The sequence below is a fragment of the Crocodylus siamensis genome, chromosome 12 (assembly GCF_052110815.1).
Source record: "Crocodylus siamensis isolate JL-2025a chromosome 12, ASM5211081v1, whole genome shotgun sequence".
Lineage (NCBI taxonomy): Eukaryota > Metazoa > Chordata > Crocodylia > Crocodylidae > Crocodylus > Crocodylus siamensis.
In genome coordinates this window covers 2,894,093-2,916,780 of record NC_143406.1, presented here as the reverse complement: position 1 = coordinate 2,916,780, position 22,688 = coordinate 2,894,093, and the positions used below count along the sequence as shown (strand labels likewise).

The 22,688-nt window shown below is 54.5% G+C and overlaps 1 protein-coding gene and 1 long non-coding RNA gene across 3 annotated transcripts in view; both read right to left on the bottom strand.

Annotated features, from left to right (window-relative positions):
• The window catches only part of LOC149854464 (uncharacterized), a 29,243-nt gene extending 22,385 nt beyond the window's left edge, over positions 1-6,858 (bottom strand). For both annotated transcript variants that reach the window (XR_016438729.1, XR_016438728.1), the window contains exon 1: positions 6,756-6,858. This is a non-coding gene — a long non-coding RNA (uncharacterized LOC149854464). The remainder of the gene's footprint in view (positions 1-6,755) is intronic.
• A 10,641-nt stretch (positions 6,859-17,499) lies between these two features.
• The window catches only part of ARHGEF10L (Rho guanine nucleotide exchange factor 10 like), a 120,372-nt gene continuing 115,183 nt past the window's right edge, over positions 17,500-22,688 (bottom strand). Inside the window, exons 28-29 of the mRNA XM_090024664.1 lie at positions 19,342-19,464; positions 17,500-18,562 (exon numbers count right to left, since the gene is read on the bottom strand). Coding sequence (XP_089880790.1) covers positions 18,033-18,562; positions 19,342-19,464 — 653 coding nt within the window. The 3' untranslated portion in view covers positions 17,500-18,032. The remainder of the gene's footprint in view (positions 18,563-19,341; positions 19,465-22,688) is intronic.

Below are 22,688 nucleotides of genomic sequence, written 5' to 3'. Positions count from 1 at the left end.
CATCACAAGCTGTGGGGGAACTCTTAGCTCACCTCTAAAACACCTGACTGCTTATGGCATCGTGTGCCTGCTTATATAGGGGGGAATGTGTAGGGTAGGGAGAATCCACTAGAGCCCATGCTTGCACGCACACACACATTGCTAAGAAAGACCTGATGAAGAATGCCTTGCATCTGAAAGCCGGTCTAACTTTACCCCAGTTGGTTCCATAAAAGAGAGGACGCCCAAACACCCAGGCCTCGTGGCAAAAGACCTTCTGCAACGCTGGGCGCAGCTCCGTAATGCAGTTCTCCACGTGCCGTTCAGGACAGCTGTCCTGGCGGGCTCAGGCCACCTCAGGGAGCAAAAACGCTTTATAGGCACGCCCTGAATGAGCTCCATTGCTAGCAAAACTAACGGTGCAAGATAAACGGCTGCCAAGGGATGGCCCTCACCACCACTTGCTCCTGCTCGCTCACGCACCCGCGTGCCCCATCCACTGCATCTCACTTGCACTCCTTTTCCCTCCTCTCCGCAGAAGTGCCCAGCCTCTTCTCCACGCTCCCCTGCCTCCCGTTTCCCTCCCAGGCCACTTCTCTCCACCACAGGAACTTGCCCCATGCTGCTTTCTTCCCCTTCACTTCTCTCAGAGGCATCTATCCGCTGGCTCAGCTCGTGGAGGGAGCACCACGCTTTAAACTTCCTGTCTTATGGGAGAAAGGTTCCCATCCATAAACCTCTTAGCAAGCTCCTAATCCATTGTCTTGGCTAACTGTGGAGCTCCCAGTGACAGGCATTTCCCCAGGAAGATGCGTTTGTTAATAAGGACCAAATAGGCCATCGCTCTGTATTGGGCTGTGCGCTGCCTTCCTGGATGGCAAATCCCCTCCGAGCCCCTCTTCTCCGCTGGGTTTGTCCTCTCTCCCTTCTCTACCCTAAACAGCCTGGAGGAGGAAATCTCAGCGTCCTGGTCCTCTACCCCCCATACTATGGGTGTTTCTCCATCATCCCACCCCACGGGACCACTTTATCAGGCAGACACCACCAGGCCTGCTGGCATGGGGAGACTCCCAGGGATGCCCGCGCCGTGCCCGAAGTGGCGTGGGTGACTGGCAAGCCCGTTCTCCCTTGAGCCGATGCACAGACACCATCACCCGGGTCAGATCTAGGGGAGCGCGCCACACCCGGGCCCCTTTGCTTTGTGAGATGCGGTGCATCCTTCCCGTCCCTCCCTGTGCGTTTTCCAGGAGCAGTTAACCAGCTGCTGCAATCTCCCTGCCAGAGGCAGCCGTACGATAGCGGGAGGTGGCACGAATGCTGTCTGCAGACAAAAACTGCGCCGAGCTACAGGGAAGGCCGAGAGCCCAGTTCACTAATTCGTGGTAAAATATTGCTGGGAGGCTATAATTATCCGCAGAACAAGCATTTTAGTGGGGAACCCCTGCGTATCTATGCTACAGGGATTGTGTTTTGGGGCTCTCCTTCAGGAGCAATAGGCAGGGCATTCGACGGGTGGTGCCAATTCTTCCTCTGCCACTGCCACGCTATGTAGCCCTGGGTGGGTCACGTCGTCTCTGGGAGTGCAGCGCCCACTCTCCTCTGCCAGGCCTGTCAGCTTTCTGGGGACAACTGAGATTTTCCACCAAGCCCCCAAATGTCTGCAGCATGACAGGTTTCAAGTCGGAAATGCTGCTGCAGCGCCTCCCGGGAGTCATCCAATTACTCCGAGTCCTCATTCTCTGCTCAGGGCTGAGCTCCCCTGCCAGACAGCAACCCCCACAGGGAAGGTCTCTGGGGAAGCGGGTGCCGTGGGGAGAAGAGACCTAATTACTTTTAAGATGGAGCTCGATCCATTTATGGCCAGGATTATAGGCTGCGGTCACCTGCTAGCATGAGGCGGGCATCCGTGACTCGGGGGACCCCTTCCAGCACTATGGTCCTTACCCTTAGACACACTGAAGGGTATTACAAAGGCAGGGCCTGCTGTCTTAGCACCGAATGCACCAACCACTTGCCTGTAAAATGAGCAGGTGGGCAGAATAAATCCCTAGCACTGGGGAAGTTTTCAGCTACTGGAAACAGGGATCCAGTGAAAATTGACATCAAATAATACCTAAATTAGACTGATGCATCCAAGGTCACAAGGGAGCTATATTTTATACCTCCACACTAATCTTGATCTCCTCTTGAGCGCTCAGACCTTCCCCTTCCTTTTCCACTGACCATCTTCCATCCTGATGCCCCCAATGTTGTGTATTCTAGATGGTTTGAACAGTTTTATACCTCCAAGCCCTGTAGCTCTGCCGCGTTCTCTGTTTTTCCCCTGATCCTGTCATTGCTTGCAATTTATTTCCCCCCATTTTCAACCCTGCAGTGCAGGTGTTTCTCATTAAAAAAAAACCCAAAAACCCTGAATTATTTTTTTCTCCTTTTTTCCAGCTCCCCCCCACCCAGCCTCACCATTCCTGGATGAATTTCAGTGCTCCTAAAAGCTGATAGCATTGGCTGCAGACAAACCTGCTTCCCCAAACAACCCTGCCAATGCCCCTAAATCTTGACATGCAAAAAGCTGCTACTTTTCTAGTCCTGGCCTCAGCTCAGATAGGTCATTTTTCCAGGTTGTGAACCAACACGTAAGCAAGGAAAAAAACAGAGACTGCTCCATACATTTTACACCTGGCCTGAGCAAGTTCTGGATCCCGGCTGTCAGAATTGAAAAGCTATAATATGTTATTGCTTTGCGCAGAATAGCTCTTTCCAGCTTCAAGTGACCCTCTGGCCTTTTCACCTTTTACTGCTATAGTCATTTAGCCATGCTGAAAAAGATGAGCTCTGCCTCACTCTGGATACATTTACTCGGCAATGCACTGACCCAGGAAAGCTCAGTTCAAATGCACGCATTTGAGAAGCAATGACATAGGAGGTGAGGGATGGGAGAACGATCTACAGGGGTCCAGGTGGTTGGATACAGCACTGAAACTCAACTCCCATGGGAACAAGTCAAGATATAGGTGTTAGGCAGGGGGGGAACTTGTAAAGAGCCTGATTGTAAAGACCAGGGAAGAAGTGCTGTGGCTAGAGGTAGGATCCAGCTGAAAATGGGATCTGAACTCAAGGAGCGATCCTTTCTAGATCTAAATGCTACATCTGCTCCCCACCAGTTCTGCATATTGATAGCCCCTGCATCTACACCTCATAGCATCGCAGTCATAGACAATGAGGGTGGGAAGGTCCCTTGGGGGGGTCACATCTCATCCAACCCCCTGCTCCAAGCAGGACCAGCCCCAACTACATCATCCCAGCCCAGGTTTTGTCCACCTGGGTCTTAAACACCTCCAAGGATGGAGAGTCCACCACCCCTCCATGTAGCCTGTTCCAGTACTTTATTACCCACCTCCTAAGACAGTTTTTCCTAATGTCCAACCTCAACCCGCCTTCCTGCAGCTTGAGCCCATTGCTCCTTGTTCTGTCGTCTGCCCCCACTGAGAACAGCCCAGCTCCACGGTGGTGGGTGCTGCCCTTTGCATGAAGCTCGGCTTCATCTTGAGCTCCAGGCCAAGTGATATTGGACTCCTCATTTGCCGCTTGGTTTCGTACCCTCTGCAGGGACTCGGGCTTTTCTTCCAAGTTTCTACCAGCTAGCGTAAAAGCTGCCAATTGACCCCTTTCAAAGCAAGGGTTGACATGGCTTTACAAGCTGGGGCTTCAAGACGACCTCCAAGTACCGGGAGACCCGTGACCAGACCGGGAGAACGTCCCAAAAGTCCTTGTGCCTGAACAGTTACCGAAGCTTAATGCTAGGTTACTAAGCGCAGGCATCCAACCCCTGTTTCTCCTCTGGGGGGAGATGAGATGAAACTACAGACCAGAGTCTCTTGGGGGCACGCGGGCACTTGGATTTCACTTTTCAGGCTGCGTCTTTCACCCCTGTGCAACAAAGGGCAGCACCACCCATCACATCACTGGGCACACCTGAAAGACGGGCTCACACTACGTAGCTCAGACCCTTTCGCCTCGGATGGCAAACCCTGCCTCTCCCGTAGGACAAAGGGGAACAAAGAGCAAGGAACAGCTTGTCTAGGCCCAGCTCCAGGGGAGAGCACAGGTGCCACTGAGAGAGAAGAGCCATGGGTGTAATAGTAGGGGGCATCACTGCCAGGGAAGGAGGTTTGCTCATTCATCCCACGCGCAAGCTGCAGGGTGGAGAGAGAGAGAGACAGCGGAGGTGCATGGGGGCGCGGGGCTCTTGAGAAGTTGTCCAGCCTCTGCAGGAGCAACCACAATGGCAGGAAATACCTGGAAAAGCCCAAGGGGTATAGCCAGATGTGTGGAGAAAATAGCTGGCCTTTGAGTGGGGGAGATGGGCATCCTCTGAGCTGCCTTCTGCAGCTCAGCCCAGGAAGGGAAGCGCCGACAGAGCCGACCGTGCGGGGGGCACCGCCATGTGCTGCCTCTACTGGGATTTAACTGGGACAGCTCAGCCTTCAGGGCACGACGGCACCTAGGCATGCATGAGTGTGCACGTGGCAGGCAGGCTGGCTGCATATAAATGCACACTTAATTCTGACCTTTATTTCCTCCTCCATGTGTAGAAGAAGTTAAAACCCCGCACCACCCTGGGAAGCAAAAGCACAGCTTGCACCACCACCAGCAGCTTGCACCCCACATCCATTCCCTCGGTCAGCTCCTACCCCCGCCGTACCAAGCACCAGGCTGCCCAGAAGCAGAAGCTCCATGGGCACTGCCATCCTGGGCAAAAGCACTTCCTTGCCACGACCCAGACTGGCAAAACTGGCTTTAGTTACAAACTCAAAAGCTGAGCCCAGATGCAGCAGGGGCTGCCAGATTATTTGCTTAGTATGGTTTAGACACCATGCAAAAACCACATGCAGAAGACTGGGGCCCTGGCCTGAGGAGTTTCCTGGCTACATGAACCTAGAAGAGACATGATGCCTACAAAGTAAAGTGGGACTGGGGGAGGCAGGAGGGCAATCCTGGGTGGCAGGGCAAATTCACATGGATGTTTGCAAGTTAAGCATGCGCCAGGAGGGATCTGACGCTCCCAAGCCAAAATGCAAGGAGATGGGAGCTTGCAAGCACTTGGAAAGCCTCTGCATATTCAGGAAGGTTTGGGTTAGGTATCCCCTATCTGAGCAGATCCAGGCACTCAGTTTGAAACAGAAGCCGGGCTGTGACAGCTACCAAATTTTGCACCAATCTGCATGTGGCTTCACACCGTCTCCTGTGCTCGAGAGAAATGAACACTGGCCACCTCCCATCCCTGTGCGGGATGCGCTCAAGCCAGTCGGAGGAGCAACGTTGTGCTCAGGCCACGAATGCTCCTAATCGATTCCACTTCTGACAGTGATATGTCAGGAGAGGCAAGAAACCACAGGGGCATAGGACCCAATATCAGCTGCTGGTATAAATCAGATTCAGCAGAGCAAGGCTACTTTCCAGTCAGCTGAAGTTCAAGTCCATAATACATTTTACATAAGTAGCCAATTATATTTCCTGGTTCTACCTGGGGCTTTCTACATCTGATCACACCATGGGCACCCCACTGATGACCTGAAGTTGAGGATATTCTATATCCATTTCTTTATATTTAACACACAGCATTGCATTAACTTGAAGCCTATATCCAGGGTATCCTGATCCCACATGGGCTCTCTCAGCACTGTCTGATATTGGTCTCCATCTGTTCTTATTACCTCCATGAACACCCGGTCCTTTCAGGAACCCAATCAAGTTTCTGGCCTCAGTTGTCTCAAGGAGGAGTGATTTCCACTAGCTAACTGTGTGAAGGACATTTTCATTAGATGGCTCCTTGTTTTTGGATTAGGAGCTGGGGAGGAAGCAAAGTCCAATCACCCTTCTCTATGAATTCAATGGTTTTGGGTCCCTTTATCATTTTTGTTCAGAAAATTCAGGTGGGACGGGACCTCAGGAGGTCACATCTCATCCAACACCCTGCTCCAAGCAGGACCAGCCCCAACTACATCACCCCAGCCAAGGCTTAACCTCCAAGGATGGAGACTGCACCACCTCTCTGGAGAGCCTGTTCCAGTGCTTCACTGCGCTCCTAGTTGGAAAGTTTTTTCCTAATATTCAACCTCAACTTCCCTTGCTGCAACTTGAGCCCATTGCTCCTTGTCCTGTCATCGGCCCCCACTGTGAACAGCCCAGCTCCATCCTCTTTGCAACCCCCCTGCAGGGTGTTGACGGCTGCTATTCAATCCCCTCTCAATCTTCTCCTCCGCAGACTAAATAAGCCCAGTTCCCTCACCCTCTCCTCACAAGCCCCCAAACCATTTTCACTGATCTCCTTTAGACGCTCTCCAGCTTAGCCACATCCTTTCTGTAAGGGGAGGGGTGGGCACAGGACTCCAGATGTGGCCTCCCCAGTGCATAATAGAGGGGAAGAATCACTGCCCTCCATCTGCTGGCAATGCTCTCACCAATGCAGCCCAGGATGCCCGTAACCTTCTTGGCAAGAAGGGCAAACTGCTGGCTCATATCCATCTTATTGTCCACTGTCACCCCCAGGTCCTTATCTGCAGAGCCGCTGTTTAGCCAGCCGGTCCCCAGGCTGTAGCGGTGCATGGGATTATTCTCTTGTTCAAAGCCAACATCCCTGGTCTTTCTAATCTGACTATCTATGACAGTTTTCCACTCCATGTTGAACATGCATGTGGCACACCTGAGCTGACTGGTAACAGAGCAGATGAAAAGCATGTTGCTTAAAGGCAAAACTGCAGGGCAGCATTACCTACCTCTCTGTTTCCTCATGTAATGGCCCAGCAAGAGACCCCATTAGAGGACACATCCACCTGCAGCAAAGACAATCTTTTCCTTGTGTAGGTTCAAAACACACCTGATAGGAAGAGAGAGAGAGAAGGACGCTATTGCTGGCCGTGCCAATGACCACGGGCCTGCCTTGGTGCAGCTGCGTTTGGAAGCACACGACCCAGCCGGTCGTTTCATGCTACCAGCAGACAGCTTCGGAGCATTAGCATGCACAGCAGAGGCAGGGAAATGCTTGAGGATAATCAGTACTAACTGAAAGCTGCTTGAAGTGGCTCTGCATTGTGCTAGCAAGGAACTGATGGCGTAGCACAGGCCCCGGATACCCACATGGTGGAGAATGAAACAGATGCTCACGCAGCCCTCACAGGTACCTCCAACAGATCAGACACAGTTCTTTAGTCTTTAAATGCTTGCACTGTCCATTTAATTTTTTTGCTTGCCAAGCAACAGCTTTTATTGCCTGCAAGTAAGACTTGAATCGCTATCTTTAGATCAACCGGGCATTGCACCGAGGAACCAGAGCTCCCCAGCCAGCCAAGTGCCTTCCTCAGACTCACGACTTTCCCCTTGCCATCTCAGTGGTTCGCACCGCGCTCTGCAAAGTCAGCGGTGTGGTTGCAGCACGACCAGGCACGCGTGAGCTGGCTCGGGTAGCAGCAGCAGTGAAGATGCAAAGGGCTGGGCTCCAGAAGATCCTGGGTACTGAATGGGGTCATGCTGCTGGTGTTGGTACGCAGCACTCGCACCCCGTGCCAGGCCGCGAGCCAAAAACAAGCCACAGAGAGGAGAGGAGAGATAACTCTCGATCCTCTCTCTTCCCCTTCCTAACAAACCACATGTACTGGATTCAGCCTTCGTAACACAAATGCACCTACTGCGCTGCAATTACACTGGCATTCACGTGGCTCTGACCTTCAAAACTGACGCCCTTTATACTCTTACACCCCTCCTGACCAAGGCTTGGGGAGAGGGGACATATATAAAATCCTTAAAAGAAGGAGATCAAAATCCCTCTCCCCCAAGCAGAGATCCCTGGAAATGGAGACATGCCTGGGACTCCATGAAGTCTGCTGGGGACTTCCTAATTGCTGTTTGCAAGTAGGAGGCCCTGAGACTCCGATACTCAAGTGCATTTAAGCGCCTAAATTCCTCTGAAGACCTAGGCCCCCATTGTCAAGGTGGCAGGTGACGGTATAAAGCTTGAAGACAGACTGATTTTTGACCCAGGTAATTACCAGTAGTTCATATAACTGGAAGCTGTATTCAAAGCCTGAATTACTTACCTTCGCCCCTCTTGGTGTCCTACTTTTCACACATATCTTGCAATGTCTAACAGCAATGTCTACAATATCTTTCCTCCAGAGATCCCAAAGCCTTTGATAAGGGGAAGGTCATGGAGCCAGTTTAATAAATAGCGAGACCAAGATGCAGAGAGAAGAGTCGCTCATCCCAAGACTACACAGCAGCCCTGCAGACGAAACCCCAGTCAGCCGACCCCCAGTCCCGCGCCCTTTTCACGGAGGGATATTGCCACTTTTTATGGGTTAACCTCCCCGCTGACCTCCCCTAAGATCTTTGCTTTTGCAGGAAGAGTTCGAGTCAACAGAGAGATGGCCGGGATGGTCCCACCACCCATCGTTGCGTCCATTTGGGCTCCCATATTGCTAAGCCAAGCCTGGAAGCAGTCCCAGTTTCTTGAGGGGCAGAGTAGCCTCGCTCATCTCCCTCTGGAAGGGCCAGTTCCCCACCAGAAGTTGAGCAAACGCCCATCCTGCCAGAGATGCAGGTGGAGTGGGGAGCTCAGCCCTCTCCGGCTTTAAGGGAGCCTCCTGTTTAATAGCATTAGGCAGGAGTTTTCCAAACACTGCCTGCGACGGGCTCGGCTGGCGCTTTGTCACATTAGCATCCAGCAGCGATAATGAGTCTGAAGCAGCAGATCAATACGGAAATACCGAGGAACCGGGAGACTGAGTACCTTGCTTCATAACCGGTCAGGCCATCACTCCCAATCTGTCGATGCTGAATCAGCTGCCTCCGGGAGTAGTGGGCACAGTTTAGGTGCCGGAAAGTCAATGCTGTCTTCAGAAACATCCGTTAGAGGATGTTTGCAAAGGAAAAGATTTGGGGTTGTTACAGCGTGCCAAATGCATCCTCCACCCATCTGCCTGCTGCAACCCTCCAAGAGTTGTTTGGAGCTGGCCAAGAGAGCCGTCTGGCTCGCTTCCGTTTTCTCTGTAGATGATCTCGTAAGGTCCCTTCCAGCCCCTAACACCTATGAACCAGCTCGGTCTATTTGCACCTACCTGGAGCCTTGCCTATTTGTGGGGAGGCAGCGTCCACTAGTAGGTGGAGCACGGGTTGGGACTTGGGAGGCCTGAGGTCTGTTTGCGACCGGATCATGTGGAGGAAGAAATCAGACTAACACCATGAGATTCCCACACACTGACAGCTACAATGATCCATGATCATTTGTCCAGGGCAAGCTGCTTCACCACCCATGCCTCAGTTTCCCTATTTGGGAGAGTGACTCTTACCTCCTTTGCAAAGAGATTTGACATTTACAGCTCCCGACGAGTACTTCTACTCTTGCAAATGGCCTCTGGTGCCACAGCAGAGTTCCCCAAACCAATGTCTTCTGAATCACTGGGGCTCTAAAACCTGCGATTCGATGTGAACAGATGCAGGAAGCCACCTGCTGATATCCAAATGCAGGGCAGGGACCTCACCCTGCAATCGAGCACCTAGTCATGTGAGCTGAGAGTTTAAAATGTCATCCACCATTTTTTTCCAACTTTCTTTTCTTTTTTTCTTTTTTTGCATTTTACCTTGGGGTGGGGAGTGATCCCCCCCAACTAGTGCCAGAACTTCAACAGTCTTAAACCTCATGGAAATATTTGCATACCTGCATGCAGCATTTTCTGCACGCCTTTTCTTCTGCACTTTTCACCTGCCAGTGCATCCCAGCAGTTGCATGAGGGCTGCTCAACTACTGAAAGAGTTCCCCCAGCACATGCACAAGCACACACGCACACACACAACCCCGGTACGAGCAGCGTGGGATAGTGGCCAGAGCAGCGCACAAGTGCTAAGAATACCCAGGTGCTCTTCCCGGCTTTGCCACAAACACCCAGGACAAGGAAGGATTTGACTCATCTTCTGCTCCTCGTCAGACTTGTCTATTTAAATTATCCCTCTTTGCTGCCTGTGAGTCATCCCACAACAGTGGAGACGTGAGCAGCCCGGGTGCAATGATAGAGACCCTGCTTGCTCAGCTCTTAGAGCGTGGTGGATCAGACGGGGTCTAGAGGAACAAATGTCCTTAATTACTAAGCTGACCTCTGTTTTATCATTGCTCCATTAGACACCCTGCTTGAGAAATAAGGGGACTTGGTAATAGTCACTCTCACCATAAAAAAGATGGGGCATAACACTGGCCCGCTCCCGGCCTACCTCCAGTCAGTGCAACCGCAACGAAGCCCGTGGGCCCAGTCCCCAGCTGGGCAATCAGCGATGCTCCACTGGATGCTAACTGGGCCGTACCGATTCCCCCAGCCGAGGATCCTGCTTCCCAGAGATGAGATCCCACCCAGTGCCAGGCAAGGGGACGGACTGGCATGGGCCAAGTCCCCGAACATACCTCCGCCGCCCGTGCAGCGGAGCTCATTAAGGCAGCAGGAATGAGATTGTTCACTTTGACGGTTTCAATCTGCGAGACGCTGCTCCTTTCAGCAGTACAATACCCACCTTATTAGACAGCCGGGAGAAAACGAGGCGACGAGAAATGTCTTCATTATGCAGCCGCACCGACTAAAGTACATTAATTTGATAAAAGATAATCAAGCCCTCTGGAGCGCGGCTAACCGCCTCACCCTTGGCAGCTGCTGCCAGAGACCCAGTCACCGTGTTCCCATCAACTCTGGGGCTGCTCCGTCCTGTCGGTACCCCACTCTGGGACAGGGACAAGGGGCCTTCTGCCTTTTTCCTCCGTGCCTTTCCACTCCAGCACCGATGCAGCATCCAAGGGGCCCCTGAAGACCATGGGCAAAGAGGGATGGAGTGGCCCTGAAGAGGTCATCTGGTCTAATGGGCTCCAACCTTTTTTGGAGGGCATGCCGCGCATTAGCCTCGCACCCTCCCCAGGTGCCACTGTGGTCCCCGATCGGCTGCTCTTCTTTCTGCTTCTCCTTGCCTCCTGCGTTGCTTTGCTTCATTGCATATCCCATCCCCGATCCGCCACGTACAGGGTTTGCCCCTTGTGCAATGCACAGCCAGCCCGAGCGGATCCATCGCCCGGCTCCAGGCAGGATCGTCTCTTATCTAAGCCACCCCAGCCACATGTTCATCTAACCATCTCTTAACGTTTCCGCTGATGGAGGCTTCCCAACCTCCCATTCACTTTACTGGGCTTTGCACCCTCTAGTTATATCTTCACAACATGCTCAAGGAAGAGTTTATCCCCTCCTCGTGAGAGAGGTGGGTCTGGTCCGGCTTCGAGGGGGTTGGACTAGACGTCACCTCCTGAGGTCCCTTGCCGTCCTCATTTTCTATGATTGCATGGTCCACGAGGCCACAGATGAGGGGCTTCTTCAAGGCTCTGGGAATCCCTTGTGGGTCCTTCCCCCTTCCACAGCTACTGGTCCCAGCTCCTCATCCAGCAATTTCCACTGATCACTCAAGGAAGTTTTAAAGTGCTAAGAAATCTGATGGCCAGCCTGACGCGCAGGTACCGATGCTTACAACATAAGGCCCATTTGGAGCAGGCTCTAGGGGATTTTTCTGGGGGTTGACATGGCCAAATTGGAGGATGCTCGTTAAACACTAGCAAGGAGAGCAGGACGTGGGGTCTTCAAGGATATTCCCAGAGGGGCCGGCGTCCTTGGTTGGCGTTGCTTCTGCAGACTTGCAGAGAGACGGCTCCCCCACTGATTTACGGAGGCAGCAGCGGGTCAAGGATACGACACCAATTGCATCCTCAGCCTGAAGTTTATGAGAGCGGCGCCGGAGCCCGGCCCTCGGAGAACATTTTGCAGCAGCCGGCTTGCCTGCATACTGATTCCAGCGGCCCTGATGCAACCGCACAAATTAAATGGGGGGAAGAAGAGAGCGGCAACAAGGGGAGGAGGAACAGCTCGTCATCTCCAGCATTGCCTCTAATGAGGAAACGTGACTTTCAAGGTGTCCTTTTAAAAGGCGCTCGGACACCTCCGAGAAGCCGGCAAGAAACAGCTTCTGCGTTGGATGGAAAGGGGTTTTTTTTTGCAGTTTTCTTTCCTTGCTTGCCTGATTTTTTTTTTAAATCCTCCTGGGTGATTTCACACAAATGAAGCCCCCTTCGGACTCCAACCAGTCTTATTTCTTTCTGGAAGTCATGCAAGTTAATAGCAGCGGGTGGGTGGTGGGGTGAGGAGGTTCCCACAAAAGACTCAAAAATCACTGAGCCGGGGGAAGACTTGAAGAAATGGCTTGTGACGCTTGGGGGTCCGGTGGGAGAGATTTGGAGGAGCCCGATTTCTAGATGCAGAGCACCCAGTGCTGAAAAACCAGGGGGGTCATGAGCTGAGATACCCCCAAATCCTTCAGTCAGGCTTGAAAGGCTTTGTTCAGGCACAGCCCCCTGTGGTCTAATGTTAATCGAGAAAATTGGGAGATTAAAAATAAAAGCTATGTTATGCCTTATGGGACCAGATGCTCTGGTGGTGTAAAAGGCATCCCTCTGCCTTCAAGGGTGCTACACTGATTTACACCCCCAGGATAAAGGCCTCTAGACTTGTCCTCAAAATCCTGAGCAAACCAGGGGCTGCTGTGGCAGGCAATGGGAGCTAAGAAATAGAGAAAGTTAATAAGAAACGACTTCAAAATGAAAGGGGGGAAAAAAAACAGGGGAAAGAAAAAGCAAATTTAATGTCTAATTAGAAAACTACTCAGAAATTGGTCTAAGTTGAATAATCTTCCCTTTCTGACAGCGCTGGCCAAGCTGTCCCATTTCAAGGTTGAATTGCTGGGAATATCAATCTGATAATTGTAACACTGCAAATGAAAATCAAATTGAAGCCATTAGAGGATCATATTATAAATTGATTTAGTCCTCTGACAAATTTCCCTCCCCCCTGTCCAGGATCTCTCTGCAGCAGCTGGCTGGGTGCAATGAATGGTCTGTGCTGGCTGAAGCTGGGGGGCATAATCCAGCCCCAAACACCTCCCATGTCCACCCCACCTTCCTCAGGACAGTTTTTGGGGGTCACGCTGTCCCAGCTGGCTGGCCATGAAGCCCAAATCTAGCAAATGCAGTGGTGCTTAGCTGCGGCATGGCAGCCAAAGCTGGCGCAGTCCAGTACCCCTAGCCCAGAGCCTGCCAGTCGTTCACTCGAATCTCACCCACGTGCAGACAGGCTCATTAAACAGTTGTTGCCCTTTTTTTGCATACACCGTGTCCGCTGCAGGGAGAGGAGTGTTTTTACCTGGATTTACACCCCAAGGCAGCGTGCTTTCTGTTGCATGCCCTTAATCGAGCCGGTCCCGCTGCTTCTAGCAGGGGTTTTGTAGTGGCAACCCACCCCTACAATCCCCTTGACTGTCTGGATGCAAAGCAGCAACTGAAACGAAACAGCCTCTCGTTCTGATGCACTTTCCCTCGACATCCGCACGCTGATGGGCTCCGAGATGAGAGGCGACCGAGTTGTCCTTTCCAAGGCAATGGAGAAATTTCAGCTTTTCCATGCACCTCCATGCAAGCCAGGTTTTGAACCATCAGCTGGAAGTCCCCGGTTCTCACCATGTCCAAGGGCTTTGGAAAAGCTCGGCCTTTTCTCTCCGCACCCAACCCAAGCTGAAGTCTTCCTGCCACCCCAAAAATCAATGTGGATCTCTTGGAGCAGAACGGAGTTGTTTTAGTGCAGAGTCTGAGGACCTCCGGGAAGCAGATGACTTGGTTTTAAGGACCAGATCAGAGGCGTGGCATCCAGGGTCTGCACTTGGGGCGGTGGCAGCGGTGGCAGAAAGACAGCAGGCAGCAGTCTGCGGCCTAGATTGCCACCGAGCACCTTGGCCGAGTTTGCAACTTGCTGCTCCCATAAGCATTTCCTGGGGGATTCCCAGGGAAGAGGAGCTTGCTGCTGGGATGGAAAAAATGCCCCCTTCCCTCTGTTGCTGCCAAGGCAAGTCGGAGCCCTGGGATGCTGAAGTGCAGCTTGGGGATACCAGAGCTCCAGTGATGTGAGGGAAAATTTCCTCAAAGAACGTGACCACTTACTGCACTTCCTAAATTAATTGCAGCAGAGTCATCTGGGACCCCCTCTGCAACAGGGAAGTCACCCTGGTAAGGGCACTGCATAAAACAGTGATTTGCAACAAAGGTGCTCCCGCACCCAGGGGTGCCACCAGATCCTTTGAAGAGTGCTCAAGGTGTGAGGAGATAAGTGCAGGCTCAGGCAAGTCTCTGCCTGGGCAGCCTCCACCCCCACTGCCCAGCTCCTCTGCAAGGAGGCACCGCAAGCACCGCAAGGTATAAATTAAGGTTTGAAATAGGGCGCTCTCAATTCACAAAAGGAGGGGGGCTGTGGTCCAGTGAGGGGTGCCTCCAGTCCAGAAACGTTGTAAGGAGTTAGGAGTATTGCAACCAGCCAACATGGTAAGACCTGGGATGAACTGAACCCACTAACACCAGGACACGAATTGGGATAGATGGGCTGCAGGGCTCTCCGCCTTGCAAGCTTTCAAATATCTGCTGTTATAATAGAGTTAGACATCATAGCATCAAAGAAAATGGGGGTTGGGAGGGAGCTCAGGAGGTCACATCTGATCCAACCCCCTGCTCAAAGCAAGACCATCCCTAACTACTTCCCAGCCAAGACTGTCTAGCTGCGTCTGAAAACCCTGCGAGGATGGAGACTCCACCACCTCTTTGGATAACCCATTCCAGCGCTTCACCACCCTCCTGGTGAGACTGTTTTTCCAAATCCCCCAGCTCCCTCGCACCTCCCAGCTAGCAAGAGCCAGGGAGCGCAGCCACGTCAGCTGCCGGGCGTCAGTACAAGCCCATCCGATGCAGCGCAGCCACTGTGCGCAGAGGAAGGATTTGGCACATTTCCGGAGCAGAGGACAGCCAATGCTGCTGATTTACGTCACAACGGCTGCAGGGCTGGTGCAGAGACATTCTGCATCCGAGTCCAACCGTGGCTGGACAAGCTGGAGACGGGAGTTAGAGCCCCGGCTAGGAGCCCACAGTCTGGCCTGGATGGGCAAGCACAGTGCCATTTAGTCCCAGAGCAAGGGGACGGGGACCATTAGCTCGTGTCCCTTCAGCAGCGACAAAGCCAAGCCTTGGGAGCGAGCAGCAGAGCTTGAGACCCAGCAAAGCCAGAGAGAAGAGAAGGTGGTAGAGCAATGGAAAAGCACAATTCATTTGGTAAGGCGCCCTGAAAGCCCATGCTCCTTTCCCCCACACCTAAACCCACCAAGCAAGCCAGAGCCAAAGTCTGCATTAGGTGGAAACCACACGTCAGCTGGTACTTTGGAGCAAGTTTAGTGCCAAGATGCCGAGTCCAACTAACCCATCAGGTCCATGAGCTTGCTCTTGCTCGGTGCAGCCAGACCAACAGGCTGGGGTACCTGAGAGAGCACCCGATGCTCCAGCAGCTTTTGGGAAGGGACGTCCAGAAGCACCAAGTCACGTAGGAGCGCCTAAATCACCCGGGCCCCTTTGAAAACCTCTTGCCCTATAATGCCCTTCTGCAAATGGCATCACTTCCACTACAGGCACCCGGCCCTGGGGGCAGGCCACACGGTCCTTCTGGGCCCAGGGCAGCCTGGCGCTCGTCCCACGGTGGCCTCTGCCTCCCGGCGCGTCTCGGCGAGCCCATTCCTCTGCGCCGAGGAGCGAGCGGGCGAGGCAGGACGGATCCCCGACATTTCAGCCGCGTAAGTAATTCAGCGAGTGGCGCAGAGGCCAGCGCGCAGCGAGCGCAGAACATTTGCATTGCCTGATAAGCCTCCTTCCCGGCGTCTGAAGTTGGGGATAATGAAACCTTCGATCAGCAATCGCCGCCCCTGGCGCTTCGATAGTCCTCCTCCCGCCACCTCCCCTACCCTCCCTCAGGCAAATTAAGTCAACCCGCAGCCTCGGTTGAACAAGACGAGAAACTGAGACAATGCGACTGGGAAACTAGCAGCTTGCAGGCGTGAAGCCGGCGTGGTCCAGGAGCTTGGGGTGGAGCAGCGAGGCGCCAGGGCTGTCCTCTCACCTCTCGCGCTGCGCTGCAGACCGCACCGTTGCAGCTACATCGCTCCCAGGACCCGAGTCAGGTCCCGTAGAAGCTCGCTCTGGTGCCTTGATTCCTCACCTCTGAAATGGGGCTCATTTTGCCACCTGGCTTTTTTTCTGCCTTTTCTGTGCACCTTGCAGAACCCACCCAGGGCCCACATCTGAGCAGGCCCCGGTCGGCACTGCTGCACCGGGAAAGATTGCCCAGGGGAACTGACACCTGCCTTTGAAGGGGCGTGCTTTCCACGCCCGTCTTCAAGTGCGGTTTGCATCTCCGAGCGGGACGTGATGCCAGGAGCGAGCCATAACGACGGGCCTCGTGCTAGGACGGGCTTGCTCCGTGTCTTGGTCAGTCCGAGCTCGGGCTGTTCCAGTCCTGGAGCTCCACCTGCCTTGCAGAGGAGGGCTGACATGGCCCCTAGCACTTTAAACAGAAGAGGATACCCAGGCTTGATGCTTCCTACAGGACAGTCTATCACGAGCGTCTTCAACTTCGGCAGATCCACAAATGGGGAAACCGCATGAAGTCAGAGCTGTCCCGCTTGGCATCGCGTGGGCACTTGTCACCTCTCCTCTCCAGAAGATGGAGGATCTACCTGGCCTCTCTCTCTCCATCTGGAGCTGCCCCCCACGCAGCCCGTAGCAGACACAAAGACAGGCCAGCGAGGTCGAACCAGCCTCAGAGCTTGAGGACCCTAATGCACAAGGAAGCAGCGTTTAAAGGCTGACAGCATTGCAGGTATCAAGTCCAGAGCCGCGGCTTCCCTTCCAAAGCAACCACGAGGCCCCCCCAAACTATCCACCCATGCTAGGGGCTGCAGCGCCTGATAACCGAGCAGGACCTGCGGCACGGGCTGGTAGCAGAAGCTAGAACCAAACTCCAAAGCGTTAGAAACTCAGGATCTGCCCAGCCACCGAAAAGCAACCCTCAGCCGCCCCGAGCAAGTGGGAGAGGACGGGACCGAGACCCCAGTCAACCAAAGAGCGCAGGAAGGGCTTGGGCAGCCGAACGAAGGACCGTGAAGAAACGTCCTCTCGCTCCAAGTGCCGTGGCTGCTCCAGTCCCCGCAACGACTTCCTATAATTCCCCCAGAGAGGTCACAGGAGTGTCGTCTGAACTGGGAAAGACTTCAGAGAGCCTGCAGCCTGCCCCCAAGTCTTGCCCGCTGCAGAGGATTGCAAGAACGTGGCACCAGCATGCGTGCAGTGACTCAAATGCAACTGCACGGCGCGGCAGCTCTCATCTGCGCTGGCGCTCACCCGTGCCCAAGCTCACGTCATGCAAACCCTTTGCCCCGACTGGCCCCTTGGCACCTCCCAGGAGGCAACTGAATTGCACCCACCCCCCAGAGATGCAGGCACCCGCTGCCTTCCAGGGGCACCGGGGCCTACGTGGGGCCCGAGCCCCCACTACAAGCCAACAAAGCACAAGGAGACCTCAAGAGAGCAGTTCACAAGACAGCCCTCACCACTGGGTGTACCAGGCCGTGGCTCGAGCCTCCTTCTTTATTTTATATCTGCTGCTCCAGATGCCCCGATATATACAGATTTTTCATTTGTACACATAATAATATACATCGTTATATTTATATATGTATATATTTATATAGATATTCACACACGGACACGCGTGGGCTCGGCGCCCTCTTCTGAAGAGGTGCGCCGACGAGTTCGGCAACGTTCGGGTGCCTCCAAAGCCCGCAGGGAGGGCACCTCTTCTGGCTGTTAAAACGAACCCCAAAAAACAAGCGGGTTTCTCAAGAAAAGGAAGAAAAAGTCGCACGTTTGGAAGAGTCTTACAAAAGGGAGGGCGGTGCATCGTGGGGGTGGGAAGGTGTTTGTTTTTGCCGGTGGGGCGTTAAGAACCGAGTCCCTCCGAGCAGTCGCTTCGTAGGTAGCCCGGGACGAGAGGAGACGAAGGCGAAGGCAGCCAGGCTCGGCCATCCCGGCTCCTGAGCGGCGCGTGGTGGGGATCCGGTCCCCGCTATAGCGTCAGAGGGACCTGCCATATCAGCAGCGTGCTGTCCGTCTCGCTGCACGCCGGGCCCTTGCTGCTGGCGTTGAAACTCCGGTAGCCTCGTCCGCCCGAGACGATGGCCAGCGAGGAGATCTCCTTGCGGTGCGTGTCCCGCGCGCACGGGCGGCTCCGCACCCACACGTCCGGGTCGTCGGCCATCTCGTAGATGGAGCCGTCCTCCTCCGTGTGCTCCAGGGCGCTGGCGCCCGCCGCGGCAGGGGCCTCTCTCACCGACAGCAGCTGCCCGGGGAGGTGGGAGGTGGAGCGGAGCCGGTACTGCAAGAGGATCCCCTTCTTCCTCATCTCCCGGCCCGGGTGGCTGTCGTGGGTGGCCGGCTCCGGACACCGGGCCTCCGGCTTCTCCTCCTCGCCGCAGACGGCCTCGCCGCCCTCCTCCTCCTTGTCGCTCTTCAGGATGTCGGGAGCCAGGGTGCTCGCGGCCACGGCCAGGAACTCCACCGGGCCGCAGTGGCCGTTGAGGGAGACCATGCCCTTCCCTGGGGGAGCGATGCAGGGGCGAGGGGAGGCGAGCGGGAGAGACGGAGAGAGAACAAAGTTTTATTAACAGCGAACGCTTCCGAAAACAAATCGAGTTCACGCCTCATCAATATTGCAAGGCTCCTGTATGAGCCCCCGCGGCTCCCCGCTGCTGCGGTAACTGGAGCACGTTATTCGGAGAGGCACGGACACCCTCCGCGCGGTTAACCTTGCAGCTGCCAGAGGGGCCCAAACCTCCTGAGCTGGGGAGCAGGGGGACAGCACGCCGGGGTTTGCCGGCCCACAAGCTCAGCCCTGAGACCTGCACGAGAGACAGCATGACACCCTGGTCGCTGCTTTGTTGCAGCCCCTCCAACTATTGTGCTCTGGACATCGTGGGAGGTCAACCCGCTCAGCACTGACCCAGCGAAGGTCCTTTGAGACCCCCGTTCGGCGTGATGGGGGCTGGAGAGACAGGCTCCGTAGCTAGTGAAGCGAGGTGACCAAGCAGATGTCCAGTCCTGCAGCATTTGGGAGGGTCAGGCATGGAGAGTCGGGGGGTTTGCATGACTGCACCTGGCATGGGTCGGGGTTTGCAAAGGATCGCAGGGTCCTTAAGCTCATGGAAACCTCCTGGGAGTGCCAGGGCCGAGCTCTCCTGGATCCCACTGGACTTGTATGGGAGGAAGAAGCTGGTCCAGACCCACGCTCCAGCAATTCCCACCTGGCGCTGCTTAATCCTAGACTATCAGGCATCAGCTAGCCTCATGGGGAGAAGTACCAGGAGGGGAGAACTCACCAGTGATTTTGGGGATGCCCTCCAGCCTGGGTACAGGCAGCAGCACAATGATGCCCTGGTCGGTGCCAACCCATAACAGTCCCTGGCAGATCAGCAGGCTGGTGACACGGACATTTTTCTGGCCTGTTGGAAGAGAGATGGGAGTGAGCATCTATCCACCCTGCGGTGAGGTTTCGGTGCCAAGAGGAGCAGCGAGATGGGTACCAGGAGAAGCATCCTGGCAGGGCATAGCTACGAGCTGGAGAGGACGATGGCATCGGGGGAAGAGCCCCAGGGGCTGGAGGATGACGAGGTGTTAGCGGCAGACTTGCACGCGGTGAGAGAAGGACTGGGGGGCTGGTTGGAGAGGGCTGGGGGGACTTGCCAGCTCTGAAAGGCGCCCGAGAGAACGTGGCACCCGAAGAGGTGGGGCGAAGCAATGGCAGGGGGTGAACCGAGAGCCACTGGCCCTCGACCACCGCCAGGCGTGGAGCGGCTGGCACTAGGAAGCACCTGTGCTGGGGTAAAGCAAGCCGCCGGGCCCCAGCGCCAGGCTGGCGATGCTCTGGCAACCCTTCGAAGGCACGACTCCAACCCACGTTTTACACTCTGAATGCACGAGCGCCTCTGCCTTGCAAGAGCAGAATACCCCGTTGTTTCTAGGCACGGACAACGAGACGGATAATTCGCTGCCATGAATTAACATGTTTTCGATGTCAGGCCAGATTAGTTCTTCCCACATGATCAGCGCCGTGATGTCTCCTTGCTTTCGCGAGAGCCGCGGCAAGGTTCAGCAGGACCAGGAAGGAAGGTGGGGTGGCCCAGGCAGCGAGGGGAGGGGACACCGCGCCAGTCCCGTGCCGAGATGGGTGGTGCAGGAGGGCAGGGTGGTTGATCCATGGCAGGTGGGATCAAAAGGGTTAGGAAAGGTCTTGCCTTTCTGCTGCCTGTCGGAGCCGAGGCTGGCTCACTCCGCGCACAGCCCTAAGTCAGACGAGCAAGCAGGACATGAGCTTTCATGCCACAGGCTGCAAGGTGCAAGATGCCTGGGGCTACCAGGCTGTCTGAGAAGATGATCTCCCCGTTCCTCTCCAACACAGCAAGCCCTTTGAACCTCCACCTTGGCTGGATCCCACGCTGACCCCTCCATCCACCGTTTGCTCCTGCCACCCCCTGCTGTGCTGCTGAGCTAGGGAAACACATTGCCTGTTGGATCGTGGGTCTTGCAAGAAGCTGGGTGGCTTGAATGGCCTGCAGCGGCCCCGGGCAGAGCGAGATGTGGCAAAGGGAGGCAAGGCGGGCAGACGTGGGAACGGCAAGAGGCTGGAGGGGGATGTTTCCACTGCTGCAAAGCAAACCACCCACTGTCCAGTAGATGCTTCCCCAGTGATTAGTGCAGCGGCCGAGGCGCCCGCTGCACCTGCCCTCTCTCCCAGCGGACAATAAAAAAGCCAATTCCACGGCTGCTCCCCTCCTAGGGTCTGCTGCTGGTCTCCCCAAAGTGCACTGCTGCTGCTCAGCCATGCCTGCACTAAGCCAGGCCCGTGCTCCTCTCCCTGCGCCCCTCCACATCCCTCCAGCATAGGCGTGCAAGCTGGGTTCACCTTGGGCCCGGTGGTTCGTGGCACCTGACACTGCTCAGCAAGAGCCACGAAGGGACTTGCAGAGAGCAGCACCGGGCTGAAGGCATCCCATGCCCTGGCTGGAGCCCCACTGCTCGGCCACTCCATTATCAACATTTCACATGTGCACACCTGGGAGGAAAGCACACATCAGGTGAGGATTGTGACCCTGGCAGCCCTAAGTGCATACTAAGAGTTATGCACGCTCGCTCTCTCTCTCATTAAGGCCTCATCTACATTTAGCAGTCGCCAGCCTCACTCTGCCAAGTCCCAGAGGCTATTTTTCTTTCCCTCCTCCTGGCTGAAGTCACAGTTATACCAGGACAGGGGTGCATTACAGAGCTGCGGCTTATTTCCAAGAGGGCAGTGAGCTGCATCAGTACACACCAGCGAGGAGAGCTCGCCTTATCTTCACCAGGCAACAAATTCAAGAAGCACAATGTGCCAGCACAGCCCAAGGGCCAGATCCTACTCACATCTTCAGCACTTAAGTGGACTTTGGTGCACAAACTTGACCCCCTTCCACATTGCTCATGTCTCTAAGAAGAGTAACAGGCCTAACATTTATCCCTTCACACTAAGTCACAAGCAGAATCATGGAAAGTTAGTGGTGGAAGGGATGTGGGGAGGTCGCATCTAGTCCACCCCCTGCTCCAAGCAGGGCTGTCCCCAACTACATCATCCCAGCCAAGGCTTTGTCTACCTGGGTTTTGAAAACCTTCAAGGATGGAGGCTGCACCATCTCTATGTAACCTGTTCCCGTGTCCTACTACCCTCCTAGGGAGAAAGTTCTTCTAACCTCAACTTCCCTCGCTGCAACTTGCCTCGCAGCAGCCGTAAGCAGAAGGAAGACCCCACCACCTTTTGCATCAACTGTTTTGAACGGACTTGAGCAAGGTAGAGAAGGGTCTCACCGAGCTTCCCACCCTTCCCCCAGCTTCTCCCTCCTGCCCCAGGGGGGTGTGGGGTTGCCCATGAGGCCAGGGGAGCCTGTGGCCAAAGGGGCTGAGGATGAGTAGGGTCGGACTCAAAGCACCCACAGCACAATGGGGCCGCGACCTCAAGTGAGACCTCTCAGCGCTACCATTGCAAAGTCCCCAGCTCTCCTGCAGGTGGGATCCTCTCCCCTTCTCCAAGAAGGGAAGATCAAGCCTAAAAAAAAAGTATAAAAATTTCTAATGGCAAATAAATATTTTATCACAGAGACTTAACGCCGCGACGTCGGACTCGCCGAAGCAATATATCTGCAGAGATGCAACTGGAAAAAGCCCGGGCTCACTGCAAAGACTTTATTAATGACCTGTCTAGTTAAAAAGGATGAGGGAGCTTAAGTTCAGAAATGCATTAATACCAAAACGCTCACTCTCCCAGGAAGAAAAGGAAGTGATAAATTTTTTAACATGCCCTTAAAAAAAAAGCAGCTACTTACACGAGTACTGCATTTATTACTAATTACACAGTTAGTCCGATCAGTAGCTGGAGTCAGGGAGGAGGGAGGACAAAAGACTTCAAAGCCGAGGGGGCTGAATGACAAATTCTTCCCCATTGGTTTTCCTCCTCTTTAACAGGCTTACAGACACCTTGAGTATCACCGGAGATGGATACGGAGCACAGCTCTCCAACCCAATCCGCCTGGCAAGTCTGGGTCAAAGCCTGTGAACTGGGGACCGAATCCAAGCTGGTCTGTTCTGCGGTCTCGGGCCCAGGCAGGGATGTAGCTGCACCGATGTGGATGCAGCAGGAAGA